At 40.7% G+C, this 22,618-nt stretch overlaps 2 protein-coding genes and 1 long non-coding RNA gene across 7 annotated transcripts in view; 1 reads left to right on the top strand and 2 right to left on the bottom strand.

Annotated features, from left to right (window-relative positions):
- PPFIA1 (PTPRF interacting protein alpha 1) overlaps positions 1–3,741 on the bottom strand; it is a 60,015-nt gene extending 56,274 nt beyond the window's left edge. Inside the window, exons 1-2 of one of the 5 annotated variants that reach the window (XM_081943875.1) lie at positions 2,388–3,741; positions 943–1,206 (exon numbers count right to left, since the gene is read on the bottom strand). In XM_081943875.1, coding sequence (XP_081800001.1) covers positions 943–1,206 — 264 coding nt within the window. In that variant the 5' untranslated portion in view covers positions 2,388–3,741. The remainder of the gene's footprint in view (positions 1–942; positions 1,207–2,387) is intronic. The other 4 variants (XM_081943876.1, XM_081943877.1, XM_081943878.1 and 1 more) reach the window with 4 other exon arrangements.
- Positions 3,742–17,632: 13,891 nt separating this feature from the next.
- Positions 17,633–20,524, bottom strand: FADD (Fas associated via death domain). Its single transcript, XM_081934151.1, has 3 exons — positions 20,385–20,524; positions 19,676–19,983; positions 17,633–18,130 (listed from the first exon to the last, which is right to left on the bottom strand). Exons 2-3 carry the CDS (start codon positions 19,971–19,973, stop codon positions 17,850–17,852), a joined length of 579 nt encoding a protein of 192 aa, XP_081790277.1. The 5' UTR covers positions 19,974–19,983; positions 20,385–20,524; the 3' UTR covers positions 17,633–17,849.
- A 179-nt stretch (positions 20,525–20,703) lies between these two features.
- Positions 20,704–22,618, top strand: LOC309382535. Its single transcript, XR_014173679.1, has 3 exons — positions 20,704–20,837; positions 21,819–21,887; positions 22,298–22,618. It is a non-coding gene; the product is annotated as an uncharacterized lncRNA (long non-coding RNA).

Below are 22,618 nucleotides of genomic sequence, written 5' to 3' on the forward strand. Positions count from 1 at the left end.
CACATCAAAATATTGGGGAAGTGTTATATTGCTGAAAACTATGGTTATGTTGTGGTGCTCTTATTACCAAGGAGAAAACATAAAATTTTCACTCAGATGTAAAGTTCTATGGGTGCCATTGGACAAGTCATTGTTAAAGAAAGCTTAGAAAATACCGTGGACACTACTGTTCAGAGTTTTTAGTCAGCCAGACTAGTAAAATAATATATTGAAGCTGTTTATATGAAATTTCAGAGAAAAGCTAAGACTATAGTGGTTAAGTCACAATATGCTGCATATTTTTAGTTTTTAAATCCACAATTGTAAGTTAAAGTTGAAATATCATGTCTTTCCTTATAAAGGGATATATTATGATGACAAAGTGCTACTGCAGTCAGAACAGCAGGATGCTGCACCTGCTAATCATGTAAATACTTTTTTATTTTTCTTCTAGCCAGAATTGTCATTCTACTATACTTTTTAAAAAGCTACAGTTCTTGTCAAAGATTGGTTTAATGTTAGGTTTTCTGTAAGAAAACCCACCATTATAAACATGATCATTATATATTTTTATTACATTTTCCTGCATGGTAAGTAATTTTTTCTCTTCACTACAGTATTATCCAACAAATGTTTCAGTTTAATAACTCTTATGATTTAGTTGCCAACAACTTCAGAATAAAAAAATCTAGAATTTTTAAACTGTATGGGTAATGAATGACAATAAAACAACCTTTCAAACTCTGTCACTCAAATATTTTGCTTCATCATTCCTAGAAATCCCATTAAAAGAATTAAAACTAATCTCTCTAGAACACTTATTTTTCTAAGTTAATTGTTGAAAAACACAATCTACTTGGTGGTTTATTATTTCCTGCCAATAATTGTTTGGGAAAAGAATTTAAACTAATATATTGGTTTTAACATTTTTAAATTTAAAAAAGGTTTCATTTAAATAAATACCTGAGGAAGTGCAGTATTAAGCTGTCGTTGTAGAGAATCTCTCTCATGACCAACTTCATGTAGTTTACCCTGGGTCAATCCAAGTGTCTCTTGAGTTTCTCGCAATGTGTCCAAGAGGCGGTCACGCTCTTCCAACATGGATACCATTAATTGCTCAAAATGGGAATCAGCATCCGACTGAAGGGGAGAACCTGAACCACGGTTTCCACTTCCCCCTGAGGGAATCTCTGCCTCACTGATGGTCGGCATCACTTCACACATCATCTTGAAATTAATGTTAAGATTAATTATGAAACCATAAAAATACCAATTCAAATTAATTAGCCAAACTAAGATGCTACAATGTTATTTAGCTACAAGCATCCAATTATATTTATCTGAATTTGTCACAATTTTATTACAAATTTATAGTATCAGACATCTGTGCGCAACATATAACTTGATAAAACTTCCCTATAATTTCCCATGCTAAAATTCACTTGACATGGGTAATTGTTTAAAATTCTAACTTACCTTAGTATGTGCTAAAGAAAAATATAAGGGGGTAGAGCTTTATCTGATTCCAGCATGCTTATGGGTAAGTAAAGACATTCTAATCTGCATTAATAATTGCTAGTACAGAAAATGCATCAGTAGCATTATTGCAGATAGATTAATTTGAAAAAAATGCATTCAGCAAAAGACATAACAGGAATAAAGCAAACTTGTTTGTCCATGTGACTATTAATCAACCATCAGTCTTATAATTGCTTTAATTACCGGTAATTTTTAAACTTTTACTACCTACTTCCATTTCTCTGAGCTTTTTTGGGGGGGAGATTGTCACACAATTTCTTTTAAAGAAATATATCAATACAGAAACACTATAGGTGCCCTTTTGCAACTGAATGCTAAAAATTAATAATAAGAAACTTCTTAGGAAATACTGTATTTAAAAAGTTCAAAAGAAAAAATAAGTGTTATCACAAATAAATCATTAAACCCTGAACTAACAGAGTTTTGAACCTAAATCCTTCCATCCCAAGCGAATGTTGGATGTTATTAATAAGTTATAAGCTTTTCTGTGATTCTATAACTTTCAAAGCTTGAATTAAGATATATGGGAATTTAAACTCTGGTACAGCATTAGAAAAAGCCTTAATAAGTTTCCTGAAGTGAATCATTTAAAAAGGGAAACAGCTCCTATTTATTAAAGGCCACCAAATTTGTTTCAAAGTTTTTTACCCTTTACAGTTTGTAATTATTGAGCTAAATGTAAATAATTTTCTCCATTCCAATTTGAGTTCTCACATTTTAAAAGCTATATAATAAAATGAGAATGAGTTTAATCATTTAAAACCAAACAATGTAACCAGACTGACCTAACATGTTATTTTATTCTAGTTATCCCTCACATCTCATAATCTTAAAGTGTTTACTAAGCAAGCTTTAACTGATCCACTTACCTTGTTTGATAAAAGAGATTTGTCCAAAGAGATCAATTTTTCCCAACAATATCAGCTTTTTTCAGCAAGTTTGCATAACGATTTCCAAAAGCATTTGAAATGATAGAGCAGCCATACACCCTGACTACAATGTTCATTCATTAAATAATCTCCACCTTGGGTAGTCACACAAGGCAATAAGTAATCTTCCTAACAAAAGATAAACCAACAGGAGGATCAATTCATCTAGTTTTCAGCAGTAAGCAAAAGGTTAAAACAAGATATGTTATACTAAGCTCCCTTCTTCGAAGACTGGTCCACAAGTCTTTTTCCCCCCCAAAGGCGAGGCGTTATGTGCGGGGAATAAAAGACCGAATGTTTTCTCAACGTCTTTGGGCCGGCAAATTGTGCATGATGTAGAAATCTTACTTTAGGTCACAAAGGCATTTACTTCAACCAAAAAAGAAGCAGCAGCAGCAGCTGAAGCTGTTACAGTTCTCACGGAGGCACTAGAAGACACTCCTTCTCTTCCGCCTCTTAAGTTTCCGTGTCTTCTCCCGTGCATTTATAATTCCTCTTTTTGGGGGTGTGCGGGGATGGGACGTTGCTGCGAAAAAGCTTCAAAAGCAGAACCAAGATCCAAAGACCGTCCTTGGGATGCGGGTGCCAACCATGATCCTTCCGTTCTTCCACGGGGAGGCAGGAGCTCTCCGCACCGCCACCTTTCACGAGGCAGGAAGAGTTAAACGAGCACAGAAAGCGGAGAAAAAAGTTGCGAGGACCGGGGTGAAGAGCCCCGAGGGAACCTCTTCGGAGTTTCGTCCCCCCCACCTCACCGGGAAGACTTTCCTGGGTCTACAGAAGGTTGCTTTTCGGAGGCCTCAGGGGACCCGCCGCGCCAGAGAGGAGTTTTGCGCTCCGTTTCTCGCTCTCAACTTCGGCCTTCTCTGCCCAGGTAGCTCCGCCTCCTGCCTCCACATCCCCATCCGAGGTAGCTAAATTCGGAGATGCTCCCAAAGGCTCTTCTGAGTCCCCAACGATGGGCGGCGGCGGCAGCGGAGGCGGCGAACTCGGCCCGGGACAGCGCTGCAGGGAAGGCTTGAGAAGTTCCAGGAGGCGAGGGGAATGCCTTGTTTCCAGCCGGGCCTTCGGCCGCCGCTCGGAGTTTAGCCGCCGCCTCCCGTGTTTCCCGACAGCCTCTGCGGCTTCAAGATACAACGGCGTGGACCACAATGCAGCGCGGCGGGGCCTTCGTCTCGCCCTGGAAGGCGAAGGGGAGGTTACTCTCCCCCCCTCCCTCAGCGAAGCCAGACTAGATTTGGGGGGACGGCGGTTGGTTTTAGGGCACTGGCGGCAAGCTCGTGTCTCCTTCTGAGAGCTGGAAGACGAAAGCTGGCCGCGGTCTCTCTCTCTCTCCCTCCCTCTCTCTCTCCCGCTCCCTCTCTCTCTCTCTCTCTCTCGCTCGCTCGCTTTTGTCATAGCTGGGAAGTAGGTCCGTCAAACACGGAGGTCCCTCTCCTAAATAAACAACACGTGTGCAGTACTAATTGAAAGGCCACGGTTCCCCTTCCTTCCTTCCCCCCTCCCTCTTCAACGGTCCCAAGGGAATCCTTACCGAGAGTTGCCCTTGGAGGTTTGACTCTTGGCCTCTTGCCAATTATTTCCCCACCATCCAGTCAGAGCTGAAGAAGTTTCTTGGATAAGACCAGCATATATATAACACTTGCTGGATACCCATGCTTCATGACAAAACTATGTAATTGGGCTAAGCAGGAGAAATTCGGTTCATAATTCATTGGCTCAGTGATGGTCAGTGATTGAAACACATAAGGGAATATTGCTCCCGCTGCCTTGAGTCCAGAAGCAATTCCATAGATGGAAGGCATAGACATTTTGGTGAGGTACCAACATTTAGTACTGTAAGGAGCCCCAGACCGCTCCAGAGTGAAGAAGTGGAACGTTTGCCAGTTTGAACTGAGGTAACGGAATGTGAGGCAACTGGCATTTGGAACAGAGTTCTTTTCAAGTGGGGAGGGGGAGTAGAACTTAGCATCAGAAAGTGCTAATTACTGTAGGAGAAATACTAATGATCTGATGGTCATTTTGAAAAATCCTTTCTTAGCGAGCACCTAGAAGCCAAGAGGAACATATGTGCCAAGTTTCAAGTTTGTAGGCTTTACCATTGTGGAGATTTCTTGATGAGTGAGTGGTAGTTGGATTTTATATATATATAGATTACATATATGACATATATATGTATCCACATAATATGACACAGAAATAACATAGTCTAGCTCGGATGTATACATGTGCATGGCAAGAAAAAAATCTTGCGAGTTTACCAGACAGATGGCATAGAGAACAAAGCTGTTACAGAATTTAATGGTCCTGCTAGAAATACTTTGAAAGCTCTATCCGTGGGGAGTGCAAAGGAAGGGGATGGGGAAAAGAAACTTGGACATCTCTAGGAGGAGAACCACACTTTGTGAGAACTTGAGTTTAGCAATTTAGAGAAGGGCAAGGAGGAGAAACTACTCAACCAGTTAATGTGTTACAGAGTGAACAAGGTTTGGCTACTTCAGTTATTACAAATAGCTACAGTTAAAGCGGGAGCCTTAGAAAGTCACCTTTGGGTGAATTTGTTCACCTTGGTGAATGCACAGATAATGTAGTTTGCCAATCAAGTGTCAAAGAAGAATTCCAAAAAGGACTGACAATTCATATGTATCTGTAGAAAAGTGGAATGTGAGAAGCAAAGTGGACCTTTTTTTGAGTAAATGTAGTTAGCTTTTGGGTAATAGTTTTATTACTCATAAACAAAGCATTTTCCCCCTTAACTTTTGCCCTTTGGGAAAATAAACTTTTACTGAGTTCACAAACAGGATACTTGCTGCTACTGCTGCTTGCTAAGTAGCAATTATAGATTGTACTAAGGGAATATATGCTAGGAACTACTTAGGGTGCCAGAATGTGAAGACCTATGAATTAGATGAGAAAATGAAGGGGTTGCCGGAATACTACTACTACTACTTATAATAAATAAAAAATTAATAAACCAAAACAAGTTATCCCAAGCATTAGCAGCATGAGAGAGCACATGAAGAGAAGACCAGGACTCTCCAGAAGAGAGGCAAAAGAAAGAAATGAGCAATGAAACAGAAAATTGGGTGACTTAAACAGTTCAATGGATGCAGTGTATTTTAGGCCATAGCTTAAAATTAAAAGTAAAATTAGCCCCCCTTACTTACATACAAAATAATAATTATATTCTGTTCTATTAAAGAACATTAATACTGTTCTAGTAGAAGCTTTCACGGATTGAACTTCAATCAGGTTCAGGCACAACAACCAGTCAGAGACCAGCTCTCACCAAGCTGCACCAATTGGAAACTAGATTGACTAAAGACCAATAAACTATCAGATACCCAGCTATAAACACAGGAGCCCAATCAATCCTTGTTCAGTGCTCTGCATAGTGGACAACCTTGCTTCTGAAAATGCCAGCCACCATTGCCGGCAAAATGTCAGGAATTCGGTCTAGCCTATAGTCATTAACTTTGAAGCTTAACATTGCCCAATCTTAATAATTATGTTTAAAGACTAAATTGAACTCTGACAGAATCTTGCAGTCCTGTCTTTCTGTTCAAAGAACATACATCGCCTTCCAGAAATGCATAATCATGCTTTTTTAATAATCCAGGCCAAATAATTCAGTATTCAACCCTCTTTGTAAATGGATAAATTCTAAACATCTAGGAAATATTTTAACAATATGTTAATTTCTTTAAATTTTACTATTTGTGAAATGGCATTTGTATTTACTGTACCTTAAATTTTCAAAGCTCATTAATAAATGTGTGAAACCTAGAATATAAGAGAAAAAATCATTGCCAAATAGGATAGCAGTTGATACTTTAATACTGTGAATAATGAAAAAGCAGTTCAGTTTCAATAGTGTTGCGGATTTGACCAGCCCAATGGAGTTACATCTATATAGGTGTAGTGGGATATGTCAAGATTCTATCTTGGGCCCAATGCTCTTGAACATCTTCATAAATTCCTTAGATGTGGGTGGGTGTTTATCATATTTGCAGATGTCATTAAGCTGGGGGAAACTGCAACACTTTGGAAGATAGATTCAAAATTCAAAAAGACCTTGACAGACTTAAGCATTGGACCCTATTCAACAGTGGTAACCAAAATAAGATCCAGCACTTAGGCAGAAAAAACCAAATACTATATATACTGTATGTATAGAACAGACAATACCTGCCCAACAGGTAGTACCTGTAAGAGGAATCTAAGTGTCTCAGTGGAACATTGCTTAAGTATGAGCCAGCAGTGTGCTGCAACTGCCAAAAAAAGCCAATGCAATCCTAAACTACATCAAAGGAACAATAGCATAAAGAACACAAGTAGTGATAGTACCGTTCTATGCTGCGCTAGTAAGGTCACACTTGGAATACTGTGTGCAGTTCTGGTCATCATGATACAAAAATATGCTGAGGCCCTAGAAAGAGTGCAGAGAAGAGCAATAAAGATGATAAGGGCTCTGGAAACTAAACCACATGATGACTAGGTAAGGGAAATGAGTATGTTTAGCCTAACAGACTCAAGGCTTGGTGTGACATAAAATCTGTCTTCCAATACTTGAAGGGCTGTCACAGGGAAGGGAGAGTTGATTTATTCAAAGCACCCAAGGGCAGGACAAGAAGCAATGGGTCGAAGCTAGTCAGAGAGAGTTCCAACCTGGAATTAAGGATAAATTTCCTGATAGTGAGAAAAATTAGTCAATGGAACAGCCTGCCTCCTTGAATTGGGAGTACTTTTGGAGTTGTGAATAGTCCATCACTGTTGGTTTTCAACCATTTGTCCAGAATGGAATAAGAACAACTGCCTAGGGCAGAGGGTTGAATAGAAGATGCATAAGAACAAGTTCTAGTACTAGTACTAGTTCTTGCATAATAGGCCCAATTAAAGCTTTGTTTGATCAGAATGCATCTCCTTAAAAGGTCCCAAGAATTCCTTACAGAATGTGTATGTTCTGTACGGCTACCAGCAGTTGGTTATTTAGTCACAGCCCAGAATTAGTCCCTAACAAGAAATTCAATTCTTTTTCTTCACTGTGGGCTGCCTGCCTAACCAAAAAATGTCAGAAAACAAAAACTGATAGCAATAAGAACATATAGCAAGAATAACCATGAGTTGCTCGGTTGTTGTCTGCTTGCCTTCTGGATAATAGTGGAGTTTGGACTTGGGACTCAATTCTCATTACTGCTCTGGAAAAAAAAAGAACAGGCATATAGTAATAATGTCATCACTTGCTTACTCAGCCACACTTTCCACTCTTTTGTGAAAGGGAACTGATAAAAGGAGACATATCAATTACTGACAGGTATTTTTTTATTTGGACACTGCTCTTATCCTTGCAGCTAAAAATGCAGCAAGGGTGGGCGATCCATGCCGAACTGGGAGCAACCCACCTCTGATTTAGTGGGGATATGTAAAAAGGGTGTTTTGAAGTAGGTGAAAGTTCTTGGATTGAGATCACAGTGCCAAGATGTTATATACCAACATTTTTGCACTGGAAATCTACGTGGGGAAAAGCAACTCAATTGTTATGGTTTTGCAGCAAGATATAAGAACTGTTTTTCTACAGAGAAGCACAACACTCCTGAAAGAAAGTGGGCCTAGGAACATCAGGACAAAAAAGAACAAAACAACTCCTCCCCCCTGAGATTTCAGGAAACTACACAGATGGGAATAGTGGATGAAAGGGATGAGTCTACAGTTGCTTTATAGAACAAGATGTTATCAGAAGAACAACTTCAGGCTATTGTGATCCAAAGGAAAGATAAAGAGAGCTCATAAAAAAGCCAGCAGGGTGAATAAGGAGCTGTCGGATGTCCTGAAAACCAAAAAGGAAGTGAAGAGGAAACAGCAGGACATACGATTACCAAAGTCCATAAGGAAAGGCTTTTGTCATAATTTCACTTGAAATTTTGCTTGTGCAAATTTACTTGTTCGGAACTCCTTCAACAATCAAAAAGAGTTCATCTTTCTTAGTCTCTGTATGCCGCTATTGATTACTGGATAAATTAATTAATTATTTCAGTTTTGCGGCTACCTGGCTCCATAACCACTCTGGGCGTTTCACAGTTTAAAATTTTAAATGGCATTTTAAAGAACCCAACATACATATCTAAGAAAGAATACAGCTGATCAGAACCAAAAACCAAAGAGGCTCAGCCACCATCCTAGCTCAAGATACGGGAGAACAATTAGGTCAGTAACAAGTTGCAGAAAATCAAGAAGGAGGGAGCAACATGGAACTCTGGCTAGTACATGTGTACAGGCAGATCCAAAAGCATTCTATAGTAGCAAGTAAGTGCTTATTCATTTGTCAAATTTATATAGCTGCCCATCTCACAAAACAGCTTTTATTAAAGCTGTTGGAAGAAATATCCTTCTGGATTCATTTCCAAGTGGGGAGAAAGACACTGGAGACATGGTGGCTGTTTTTGAAAGATGGTTTAATGATGAACAGGATCACATGGTTTGAGGTCCTGGGCAAAAAGGGCAGAGATACTGAGAGTGCCTGTGTTTTATGCCCTCTCTGGACTTTTGAATTTGAGCTTGTATTCTGATTGGTTGTCAGATTCCAGGGACCATGCAGGGGTAACTTTGTAGGTTGTTTTTTAAGTCCCAAGTTTGGTTGAGCCTTGCTGGGTGATAATGGACTTTGGGCAATTCCTACCATTGCTCTGCCTGAAGGAGGTAGATCTTTGTTATGCAGAATAGACTGGGCCTTAATGGCCCATTGACAAAGGTGGGGGGCTGAATTTCTGCCTCCCTTTCAGGGGAAATATTCTGCCCTTTTAATATTTCCTAAACTATTTCATTTTTCTAGGAGAGTGGTGGGTGATAGCTTCCCACAACTTCTAGCATGTCAAATCACAAAAAGAGACAGAAGCCTGCAATAATTTGATTTTGATCAGTACATGTTGGAAGGTCCAAGTAATGCCGCCAGACTTTAGAAGGTCATTGATTAATTATGGAGTATTCCAGAGTGTTCCTCTTACTTTCTTACTTTCTTCGGATAACATTAATTTATTTGTACAACACTGTGATTTCCATCCTATTCCTAGCCATAAGCATTGCAGTCTGCCCAGAAGTTGAAGTTTTATTTGAGCACATGATAGTCCAGGTCTTAGCTAGATTTCCTGGATAAGCTGCAACCACAGTCTGTGGAGGCAGGAATATTCTTTCTAAACCTCTGGTTCTGAAAATAGGTATTTTTGATAAGTGTAGTTACAAAGTTACAGTTACAGTCGACAAGTGAAGTTCCAATCTTCAGAGCACAGTAAATCATTTTACTTTAAATGTAATTGTAATATTAGATTAGATGACTAGTAGACTCCTTCAAGTAGGGGACAAGATGAGTAAGCTCTTGCAAAGCTATTCGCCTCGCTGCAATTGGTATATTTGCAGTGGTATTTGTTTTTCAAAAACCGAGGGGTACCATTGGTTTCAACCCAATAGGATCTGTTTCAGAATGCCCAGGCATGGATGCAGAAAAGTTTAGTGCTGTAACCAAAAATAAGAGAAAGCATAGTTTCCACAATCCTGCGTATTGATTTTCCAAGCTTCTCCCAAAGTAATTTTTGGTAGTATCGGACCAGAACTTCAGTTAAACATTTTGCTATGTATTAATTGTACACAGAGCTTGATTTTTCTCTTTGAACACAAGAGGAACTCAAACCTAGGCTGCACATGGGCTCATTAAAGTGTTTATGTGATAAAAAGGAATCATAGCCAAGTATTCTCTTCTGCAATTATCAGTGCAATATGCTGCACTGCAAACAGCTTCAAGGGAGACCAGACAGAAAATAGTATTTAATGTAACATTACTAGAGATGTACCTCCATTACAATTCTCATGTACAAACACGCCGTTTGATCCAAAAATTTAGTTTACAAGTGTTCACATGAAGAATGCATTTCCAAGTGTTTATTGTCAAATACTGTCCATTTATCATTGAGATAATGATTTCAAAAAGAGGTAGAAAAAGACATTGGCAAGCTGCAGAATTTGATCAGTGTATCATCACATTTCCACCAGAGGCTTTGTAAATTTGATACGTAGACACATGAAACCAACAGTTCAAAAAATATAATTGGGATGTGATACCCTGTGAGATTGGATAACATATTAAAAAGATCACACATTCATGTTATTGGTGGAATCAAAGGTCTGAAGGATTCCTATGCCTGTCCGAAAATATAGAGAGAGGATATGAAGAAACTGAACAATGCTGTCTCACACTTCAGAGTTGTCCCATCAGAGATTGCAGGGCTATGTTCCACCTGGAATTTCCAAAATAGTCTTCAAATTACTATTACTCACTGCATTGTAACTTCATGTGACAGAAGGGGAAAATAACATTTTCATTTACATCATCATCACCATCACCACCACCATCACTACCATCTTCCTAGCAGGTGCAGGGTCCATTTTTCAGATTTACAAATGAGATCTTGCATGATCAAACACAGCATCTGGGTTATGTCTGCATTTTGACAGATATGGCTATAGATCCATCGGTTGCAATAAAAGACTGGCCAACTTACTTGTTGCCTGGGCCTGACATTGGTTTGCTCTGTTTAGCTCAGTACCACCCTGGCGGGTGGGCAGTAGCCAGTGGCAACCACTAGAAGGAACAGACCTCACTGCCAACATTTTCACTTACATACAGTACATGAACAGAAATGAACCACAATCCCAGCCATATTCATTGTCTTTGTCTCCCTACAGAACATATCATAGTCTTCCTCCCCACTTATCAATGTAGTCTTAGTTGAAAGGAGGTCAAGCGGTGGATTGTTGAGTTGCACCCAAATTTAATGCCATTACTCTGTGGATAGATAATAATGTATAGTGGTTAACAGACTGTAAAATTTCAAGGCCACCTAAATTATGGAGCTCAGTGAGATGATTTTTATTAGACATTCTCTCTCAGCCAAACTCACTTTGTAACTTGTTTGGATAAAATTTGAGGAGACCCCCATATAAAATGGATTTGATTCTCAGAGAAAAAACAAGACGTAAATGCAATGAATAAATAATCCCATGCCTTTAAAATGTCATTGCTAATGTTATACTGCAACAATCAGAATCAGAAACCTATACCCGAAGTATATTAAAAATGGTTGGACATTCCTATATGTATTTTTTTTTTATTATATTGATGTGGGGGAAGGTTTACAACTTAGAGCTACCTTTGCAGCTTACCTGTCGCAAAATATGGAAAGATACTTCGCTACGTCTGGATTTCTGTGTGCTTTATTAGCAATCAAAGCTTTGCCTTAAGAAAAGGAGGGGAGCACAATGAGGAACTAAAGTATGTTAATTGTCTAATTATGTAAAAACAGGTTTCAGCAGGAACTGTGTATTCCATAACACATAAGACAAAAAACGTCCAGTGAAATGTGAGAGGTATAGAAGGAGACATGGCAATGAATAATTAGTATGTAGTGCTCCATCATATAGGGATTTTAAAATTAGTTTCCTATTGCAGATATTCAGTTAGGTGTGGGTTTTGACAGCTTTTTTTTTAAAAAAAAATACGCCTAGCCTTCCAGTATAGAACTGTGGCTTTTTCCTCTTGGTAGAATTTGTGTGCTTTAAATTGTGGTGTATTAGAACAACAATTCAGCCACCCAAGTTTTTCTAACACCTATAACTAGAGAAATTGCTTCCTGTTATGTTATTACTGAAAGACCATAACATGACTACAAGCTTCTCCCTACGAAAGGTGAGCAATGCATGCTTAGAACTACAGTCAACAATACTGTAAATAAGTGCTTTTCTGCTTGGACATCCAAGCTTCATTCATCCTCCTAGGTGACAGAAATTTTAAATTGTTAATTAGTGCCATTTTAGCTTAATCTAACAATTCTGACTCTCTTGTTTAATTTTTAGAAGCTACTGTATATGAAGTGGTTGTTCCAGTAACTGATCAGTCAGCCTATAAATGGAATAAAGTATAATAATAACTTGTTCAGTTTATACCCTACCTTTTCTCTAGGTGCTCAAAGCAGGAGCACAGAACAACCTCTACTCCAGTTTTCAAAGCACTCTGTTGAGATGAAAGTCATTCCAGATCAGCATCACTCTGTTATTAGACTTCCCTATCCAGCTCTCAAACAATATCAAAATATCCAAACTTTGTCTGAGGATGCTATGGCAACCACATATGATTTACCCTATATTTCAGGTAACCCCTATTGTGTTTTAGATTAGCAACTTGCAACGTTTTGGGCACCAGTGACCAGTTCCCTGGAGAGAGGATTTTCTGTGGATTGGATAGGGCGTGGTCTCATGTGCTGCCTGTACCCTGCGGATGGGGCTGTTTTCATGGCCTGGTTGCTGGCATGCGATGGACTGCTGCCGGTTCACAGATCAGGGGTTGGGGGCCCATTTTAGATCATCTTTACCTGGAGTAAGTCCTAAAGCTAGCACCCAGTTTTCCCCAACATGGAGCCCCCAGATCTATTGCACTACAATAGAATAATGCTGCTATTGGGCATATTTCTGTGTTGATAGGTTGGAAAAAGGTTAGTTCTAAATCATGTCTACAGCTATGTGGGAGTATAGAAGTATGTCTATTTTCCTGCCAGTGACGTGTGGTGAGGTTTATGGCTGGTGAGGCACTGACCCAGTGGTGGTTTTCAAATTTTTTTAGACTTGTGGACTTCAACTCCCAGAATTCCATAGCCAGGCATGCTCAGTTCCGATTTAAAACAACAGCATTTGTTTTTCTCCTTTGTGAAAGAAGTTTCCTTCTTTCTTTTTCTTCTCCCCTCCCCTCCTTCCTCCCTCTCTCCCTCCCTCCCCCCTCTCTCAAACACACACACACACACACACACACACACACACACATTGGATTGGACTACACACACTTTTCCCCAGCCCTGGAAGGATCCAGCCCAGCTTCATTGATTACAGGTTTGAAAAGGCAATGTAGCTCTGCCTGCAATCAAACTACACTTGGGGAGAGAGAGCACAAGCGAGCCAGAGTCCTTCCCTCCAGCCTTTGCCCAAAGCCCCGCACCAGGAGGATGAAGTTTGAATTCCTCCCCCTCCCTCCGACCCACACGTACCTTTTCCAGCTGTTTCAGAGAGGATTTCAACTCTGCTCTTGCCTAGGGTCCTCTGAAGAAGCCCCGCCCAAATGAGCACCCTCTATTATGAGGCAGGAGAACTGCATGCCTCACCTACGTCAGGAATTTTTAGGCTTTTAACCCTTGCTTAACTCTGCTCGAGTGATCATAAAACACCTAAAGTCAGACTAGATGAGGCATGCAGTTCTCCTGCCTCATAGTAGAGGGCACGTTTTTTAGAGGCTTTTTTAAACAGTTAAGCAGAGTCATCCACGGTGAGTCAGCAACTAGCTCAGCCTGACCTCAGCTCTCGTCTTTTTCCTTTTACATTTTTTTTTCTTTTCATGATGACAGTGGTGAGGCTGTGCCTTCCCTGACTGCACGTCACTGTTTCTTGCAGATGGAGAATGGGACCTTGCTGAAGTAATTTTTAAGACTTTAGTGCTTGAAAGTACTGTATAGCTGAAAACTTAATAGAACTGGCTTGTAGACCCTTGTAGCCCTTAATTCTTTATAGAAATATATTTTACGGTAATTTCTATTCTATTAAGTAGATCCTAATAGTTTATTTTTGCCCATTCAAGTGCCTTTGGTAAAGTTTTTTTCCCCATGAGATTATGCCATATTTTCCAGCTTTTTATTAGTTCTTTTCTTTCCTGACTCATCTTGTATTTCTTAATTTCCAAAGTTCTGTTTTGCTATCTTTTTTTAAAAAGCACAAAGCAGTTGGCAAGGGTTATACTTGTCTGTGCTAGCATGGAGGGATGTGGCTTTGGCGGAAACACACACTCCCTGAGGTTCCTTAACTTAGTTTTATAATTTTCAATGGAGAAAATTTGGCTGGGGAAGCACAATTCTAAGAGGTGGGCTTTGTGTAAGTCCAATCAGGGATATCCCTGGTGAGAGAAGGTAAAAATAGTCATGACAACACAAGCATGCAATCAAAAATTCATCCCTTTTTTATCTATGTGCAATGAATGTAAATTGGGGCAGAATTTTCAAGGTTGTGGCTGCTATGTTCCTTTTATTGGTTCGCCTCCAAAAACGCTCCTACATCCAATTACAGGTTATCATAAATGTAATTATAACACAGCTGTGTTTTTTTAAATCTAACTCAAAGAACATTATTAATTGGGAGGAGACAGTGGTTAAAATTGCTTTTGTAGAAATGAAGCCATTGAGATACCGTATAGCATGCTACACACAAAATACAGTATGCTGTTTGAGCTAAGCTATAAAGACAAAAAGCAGGGCCCTGGAATGTTTGATAACTGCACAGAGAAGATCCCAGGTTGGAAATTACAATGAGTCAGGGTCCCATAGAATATTTTTGTTGGTCCAGTGTGATCCAAAGTGGGTAAGGTCATAAACATTGGCCATTTGTTTGATATTTTGCAAGATTATTTGGATAATTTAAGGAAGAACATGACCAGTTCAAGATTTGTACCCATTTCACTCTACTCGGAGGTTCCAACTCTATCCAGTTTGGGATTATGCAAAGTGCAAATTTAGTGGACCAAAGTTGTTTTGTAGGTTTATTTGCATTTATACATCACATTTCTACAATATCCGTCTCACTTAAGTGACTGTTTTCAAGAGGAAACAGCTTAAGATCATGTCCCATCGTTAGCTATTAGCATATGCTAGCTTGAAAGGAGTCCGTATTATTTCTTTTTATTATTACTTCTCACAACTGAAAATTAAGCTGTTACAGGCCATTGCACGAAGAGTTACTGGAAAATACAGCCCATGGCTACATCAGTATCTATGGCTAGGGTGATCAGATACAGGGGCGTTCCTTGTGTTCATCTTAATAGGGTCATGAATAAATTGTCTACTGTATATCTATATAGAAACAGCAAACACAAAGGCATGCAAAATTAGGAAAATCTTTTAATTGAATAGAAATTTGGCCACAAAGATTTGGTAAACTATTATGTGAAAGCAAAATGTTAAAACGTTTTTCTGTCACTTTGCTGCCATCTAATGAGCATTCATTTCTGCAGCTCAGACACTAGTTGAGAGTCACCTTATCTTTAAAATTATTTGTTGGACATGAGTGCTGGGTACAGTCCAAAACCAGTGAATATAAGTTTTGCTTTTCATTCTGCCATCCGCTCTTCTCTTGGTCTTCTTCCTTCCAACAGCCTAGGCAGGGGGTTGGACTAGAAGACCTCCAAGGTCCCTTCCAACTCTACTATTGTATTGTATTATTGTAACAGCAAGAAATGCAGGGGAAAAGGAAAAATGGTTTTCTCAGGGTCTAAGTAAATAAGACCTTTTGAGCTGAGTATACACTTATAGGCTGCCTAGTGCTGATATAAAGAAACTTAAATTGAAAAAAAATTCTATCAGACATTATTGTATTTTTTTTAATTATCTAATTTAAAAAGCACATTTAAATTATTGAAAGCCTCATATGTAACTCATCTATAATAACTCCAAACTGAACTATCAGTAGAAATTATATTTCCACAATACTGCAAGAGGAACAAGAAGCCACTTACAATGCAGTCAAGATTTTGCTTTCTTGTTACCTATTATCAGCCCATTCCACAGCTTAGAAAATGAAGGCAAAACTACCATGTTTCCCCGAAAATACGACCTGTCCTGAAACTAAAGCCTTGCCATATTTTTCGCATGGGCAAAAATATAAGCCCACCCTCAAAAATAAACCCCCTGGACAACCCCTCCCTCTGGCCAGGCAGAGCACCGCTCACCGACATAGCGGTATCCTGAAGGCGCCAAGCCGTAGGAGCCGGGGGGGGGGAGAAAGGCGCTCACATTGCTTGGTACCTCTGGGATACTGCTAGGTTGGGAAGTGGCGTTCTGCCTGGCCAGAGGGGGGAGGTGCCGGGCGGCTGTTCCATTGCGAACTGGCTCCCGAAGAGCCGGGCACAGCCTCAGGGGCGAAGCAGCCATGAGGTGACCAAGCTCACGAGCAACCGCCCAGCAAACCCCTCTCCAGCCGGGCAGAGCACCATTCACTGACCCAGGGGGTATTGCTAAGGCGCCAAGACACGTGGCACTCTGCCTGCTCCCCAGCTCCCACGGCTTGGCACATTAGGAATACCCGCTAGGTTAGTGCATGGAGCTCTGCCCGGCTGGATAAGGGGGTTGCACGAGCACCTGTTCCGCCTCCAGCAGGCATGCCTCCTAGCCTCAACATGTCCGGGCCCAGCTCTCCCTGCAGCAACCGCCACCGCTGTGCTCCGAGCATAACATCTTCTTCGGTTCCAAACTCCAAAACTTGGCTGCCGAGTCTTCTAGCAGCGGCCGCTCTAGCAGTGCACTCTATGGTTGTGGGCTGGCTGCTGGAAGACTGTGTCCGGAAGATTCTCTTACAGAGTTCCAGCAGCCAGCCCACAACCATAGAGCGCACTCCTAGAGCGGCCACTGCTGGAAGAGTCGGCAGCCAAGTTTTGGAGTTTGGAACCAAAGAAGACGTTATGCTCGGAGCACAGCAGCGGTGGCAGCTACTGCAGGGAGAGCTGAGCCTGAACATGTTGATGCCTACTGGAGGCGGAACAGGCGCTCGCCATGTGCCAAGCCATGGGAGCTGGGGAGCGGGCAGAGCGCCATGTGGCTTGGCGCCTTAGTGATACCCCCTAGGTCAGTGAATGGTGCTCTGCCCGGCTGGCAAGGGGGTTTACCAGGCGGTTGCTCGTGAGCTTGGTCACCTCATGGCTGCTTCGCTCCTGAGGCTGTGCCCGGCTCTTCAGGAGCCAGTTCGCAAGGGAGAAGCCGCCCGGCAACCCCAAAACAATAAGCCCTCCCCTATAATAAGCCCAGGGCCATATTTTGTAAGTAAAAAGAAAATAAGACCCTGTCGTATTTTTGGGGAAACACGGTATAAAATCCCAAATATACTTTTGGCTGGCTTTTGGATTTCAAATTGCCAAGAAATCCAAGAAATTCAGACCAGGCATACTTTATTTCTTCACACTTGTTGCAAGGAAAGCCCTGGCTGTGTTCCCATCTAAATATATGAAATGAACTTGTCTGCTTTTCCTAAGCCTTTGCAATTCCAAAAGATCTCCACCCATATTGATTAGGATTTGTAGCCCTATCATATCTGAAAGGGACCATACAGATAAGGACTGGTTCAAATTGTGTTGAAATTTTATTCTTATAAGAGTCTTGCTGAGATCTGATGACTGTAGCCTCTAAAGAAAACCACTCAGGTAGCGGAATTCCACTGAATTAAAATTCAATATAATCTATTTACTGAATTATAAATTCCCATGTTTTCTATGGCAGATAAACAGTCTTCTCTTGTGAATTTTTAATTCATTGCCAGCACAGTCTCGTCTGAGTGATCCTACTGAGTTTCAGTTTCTTTCACAGCTTCTTCAACATAATCTGCTGCTAAATTCATTCGACAGTTCCTGAGAGCTTTTATTAGATCTTCCACCTTTGCTTCCTTTCCTTTTGATTTTTGCCATTCTATTAGAGATTGCATCAATTGTTCTTGCAAATTGTAGGGATTAGCAGTCATAATCCTCTCCATCTGGACATCTGAAATTCCAAGTCTTCGAGCGAGCGCTTTCCAGTCCCTTCCAACATGTTCACATACGATTTCAAAAGCTTTCTTCAGTTTATCTAGAAAGAAAAACATGCTACATATCAAATAGATGAATTGCAGTGGGATATATATGCATCATCTTTTATGTATCAGTTTTATCCCTTCCTTGTCCTTCTCTGAAACTCTTGCTGCTTAGGGGTTCAATATTATTAAATAAGTATTTTTAAAGATCTCAATTTCAATTTCTAATATGATAAATATTGATAGCTATATCCCACATTGCTTGTCCCAGCTTCTGCCCACCTAGCAGTTTGAAAGCATGCAAATGCAAGTAGATAAATAGGTACCACTTTGGTGGGAAGGTAACAGCATTCTGTGCACCTTTGTTTATAGTCATGCTGGCCACATCATCACATTAAGTGTCCTCGGACAACACTGGCTCCCTCAGGTAGGGCGTGGCTATCAGAAACGTTAACATGGGGCTATTCATGTTCTCTTCTTCAAGCTTTCTGGGAATCTCAGAAATTTTGTTCTTAATCAACACCCTTCAATCGTCATTAGATTTTGCACCCTCCTGGGCAGTGTTTCTCAACCTTGGTAACTTTAAGTCCTGTGGACTTCAACTCCCAGAATTCCCCAGCCAGCTGGGAGATTAGTTCAAATTAAGCAGGTGAGATTCATTACAGAACTACCACAATGATGATTTTAAATTTATTACACGTAGTCCTTGAGTTATGACTAGTTGTAGTTAATGTCAGTCGTAAGTTGGGTCACCCATGTGATTGATCTGTTTTACGATCTTTTCTGTGGCCGTCACTAAGCAAATGCTGCAGTTGTTAAGGAAACCAATGGTTTGCAATGGGCCTGGTTTTGCCAAAAACTGGAAGTAGATACCGTTTTTCAGTTGTCACAAAACATGATGTAACCGTGGGACAATGCAAATGGATGTAAATACAGCCTAGTTGATGAGCGCCTGGTGTGATCACATGACTGCAGGGGGGGGGCAGCAACCATCGGAACTTCTAATTTAAGTCACAAATGCCCCTAGGGAAGTCCATCATAACTATGAATGGTGACAATGTGGTAAGCATTAAATCAAGACCTATATGTACAGCTTCTCCCTCCAAAAACTGAAACCTATTGTTCCCAAAGTTTCCAGTTACATTTTTTAAATATATAAAACTCCTGAGTAGAACTGAGAAAGGTCTAAGGGCTGCAGTTACTTAATAATATTCTTTCTCCTATGTCTCTCTTCTCTCCTGCAGGTACCTGAGGGACAAGAGAACTCTAGGTAAGGGAAGGTGGGATGAGGTGTGCCAAGAACCAATAGTTAATATGGAGCAGCTTGTTTGGATAGAAGCAATTTGCCTTTTGAACCAGACACCTTAGACTTACACATTCCACAGAGCATTCCTGACTCTTATATTTCACAAAAATAACCCCAAAGTGTCCTATAGCACCTATAGATCAACCTTAGTGGCCTGAATATTTACCAAAAAACAAATCCCCTCATAACCAGTGGGAAACATTGCAAAGTAGTGTACGGAGGACTGCAGCCCTGCCCTTCAAGGTCCAAAGCACCTCTTTTTTTTTCAGATCAAAAAGCAAAAAGAGCAACCTACATTTCTGTTTATCCTCTAGCTGATGATCTGGATCACCATCCACTGTTTTGAGGTACTGCTCCAGTTGGGTTAGTAGATCTTCTCTTTTCAGATTTTTGAGCATCCATCTCAAAGCCTCTACATCATTGTACGCAATTTTTTCCTGTTCCAGGAGAATCGCGAAGAGCTCAATGCCACTGCTCACAGCCTCCAGTTTTTTTTTACCAATATGGCCCCCGCAAAGAAATTTAAGATCTTTCAGCTCCGCGGGCGACAAGGCCCTTGAAAAGGAGTGCAGCAACTCCAGAAAGGGATCCATTCCCGGAAACCTAGAAAGAATACAAAGAAGGTTTAGAAGTTTTTGTCAGAAGGCAAACGCCAAGCACAGTTTAAAAAAAGTCTCTCTCTCTCTCTCTCTCCCTCCCTCTCTCTCTCTCTCTCTTTAATGCCGATTTTCTCTTTTCGGGAGTCTGCAACTTCTGGCTATTACAATTCCTGAACAAGCAGAATCCTAAAACGAAAACAAGTTTTTGAAAAACTTCCGCGCGACTACTTTTTAACCAACTAGTCTGCCGACTTCTACTTTTACAATGCATCCTTTTAATGACATAGAAAACTTTCTAAAGTTGCTGTAGCTAACATTTTGCGCGATCCTGGCGAGATATGCTCATTTTAAGAATCTGGATTTTTTTTATATAAAAAAAAGAAAAAGCAAAACGTTGAGACTTACTTCCTGCTTCCCCGCGACTTTGCCGCTCCCAGGCGTCACAAGAGGAAGAGGCTGCCCCTCCGGAGTGCGCTCCGCCCCGAGTCTTTTTCAAGGGGCCGCTCCGGAAGGTGGCGGTGCTGCCCAGCTTTTCCCACCAATCCCTTAAATCCGCGCACCCCGTTTGATTCCGTAGGCATTGGAGGTGTTGCAGACGTACAGAAGAGCGGAGATAAATTGGTTGCTTTTAATAGTCAAATACGAGTATTAACATGTTTTTAAAAAGGATTTGATGTCGTCTGAAGCCTGGTCTAAAGTATTTTTCTTTTATTAAAGAGCCCGCATAAACTCATCCGTTACTATGACGAATCTTTAAAGAAAGGCATTTCCGAGTCGCCGTTTGTGTTCTTAATTCTCCTCCATTTTTACTTAAAAGATTCAGCTCTGACTTTCCTGGAGCTCGACAGATGTTTCCAGGTGAGTTTGAAGGAGGAAACAGTGATGGTAGTATTGGGTACAAAATGTCACCCTTTGAGTATGACAGCTTCTAGCATTCTCAATCAGAACACAAAGCAAAGGTTGAAGTTCCTTTAAGCTGAGCTCAATTCTTGGGGACTTGGTGGACCCACACATCTGGGGTGAAATTCAGCAGGTTTTGACAGGTTCTGGAGAATTGGTAGCAGAAATTTTGAGTAGTTCGGAGAACCGGCAAATACCACCTCTGGCCGGCCCCAGCATGGGGAGGGAATGGGGATTTTGCAGTATCCTTCCCCTGCCACTCCCACCAAGGCACACCCACAGAACCAGTAGCAAAAAATTTTGAATTTCACCACTGCCATACATGTGGCATCAGTATCAGCAGGTATACAGCATCAGGACACGAACGGTGCCATTGAATTCTTTCTGGTTTTCTCAATGTCATAGTCTAAGCACCTTGAATTTGTGTGGACCAACTCTCAGAATTCTGCAGCCAGCATGCTTGCTGGAAAATCTTGAGAGTAGAAATCAGTGGTGGGATTCAAAATTTTGTACTACCACTTCTGTGGGCTTGGCTTGGTGGGCGTGGTGCGGCTTGGTGGACATGGCAGGGAAAGATACTGTAAAATCTCCATTTCTTCCCAACCAGCTGGGACTCGGGAGGCAGAGAATAGATGGGGGCAGGGCCAGTCAGAGGTGGTATTTACCGGTTCTCCGAACTACTCAAAATTTCCGCTACAGGTTCTCCAGAGCTGGTCAGAACCTGCTGAATACCACCTCTGGAGTAGGTCCACACAAATTCAAGTTGGTGAGGTTGATGGTACAACTCATAGCCCTGGGGCTCCCTCGAGGTCTCTCTTGGACTTAAGAACACAAGCCCTAGAACCCTAGGGCTAGGCAAGGAACTTGAAAAATCTTGTGGTCTCCAAGTATAAACCAGATTTGTTTAGGTTAGCCACATACTGCTTGTTTATTCAACAGATATTTCAGTATTTGCGATAATATCATGGGGCCTCAAGATACTAACTACTGTTACCATCCAAGATGTGTGTGAGTAATCCTAATTCATTCTACATTAGAAAAGCAGTAGGTGTTAACATGGGAACCTGTGGGAAATTTAAAAACAAACAAAAGCAAAGAGACTCTTCTCAGCTGCATGAAGAATTTTCTCTGCAAATTATGTTGTGATTATTATATTTCTGTTTTTCTAGAAGGAACTAGGATGAAAATTCTGGTGGTCTTTCACAGTGAGTTTCAATCCAGTGGTATAAACTTCTGGGCTAATAGGCCATGATGTAATTATCTGATATAATTTCCACAAAATCATTTTGATTCTTTAGATGCTTACTGACTAGATTTCCAGTATTTCAATTAAGTCTCTTTAGGCTATATGCAGCTTGATCTCCATAATATGTACATACCCTTAGCTTGTAAATATTTATTATAATTTGATTCTAAAGGATTGTTGCCATACACTGGATGAAGAAAGAATATTTGATCCGAGATCCAAATGCAGCTCAGATCGAAAAGAATACCCTTCCCCCAAATGGGAACATGGTCATGTTCCAGATATTGAAGAACTACAATTTACATAATTCCTCCCTCGGCGATGTTGGGCAGTTCAGTCAGAAACTGTATATAAGGTTACATAATTGAAGAAGCAACACACCCAAGGCTGCTCCATCTGACAAGAATATGTAAGGCGTACTTGTTGAAGAGCACTTGCATTGCTGGAAAAAATAAACAGGATGTAATAAAGGGGATCTTAAACTGGTTGGAAA

This window comes from Natrix helvetica (assembly GCF_964273705.1).
Source record: "Natrix helvetica genome assembly, chromosome: 1".
Taxonomy (NCBI): domain Eukaryota; kingdom Metazoa; phylum Chordata; class Lepidosauria; order Squamata; family Natricidae; genus Natrix; species Natrix helvetica.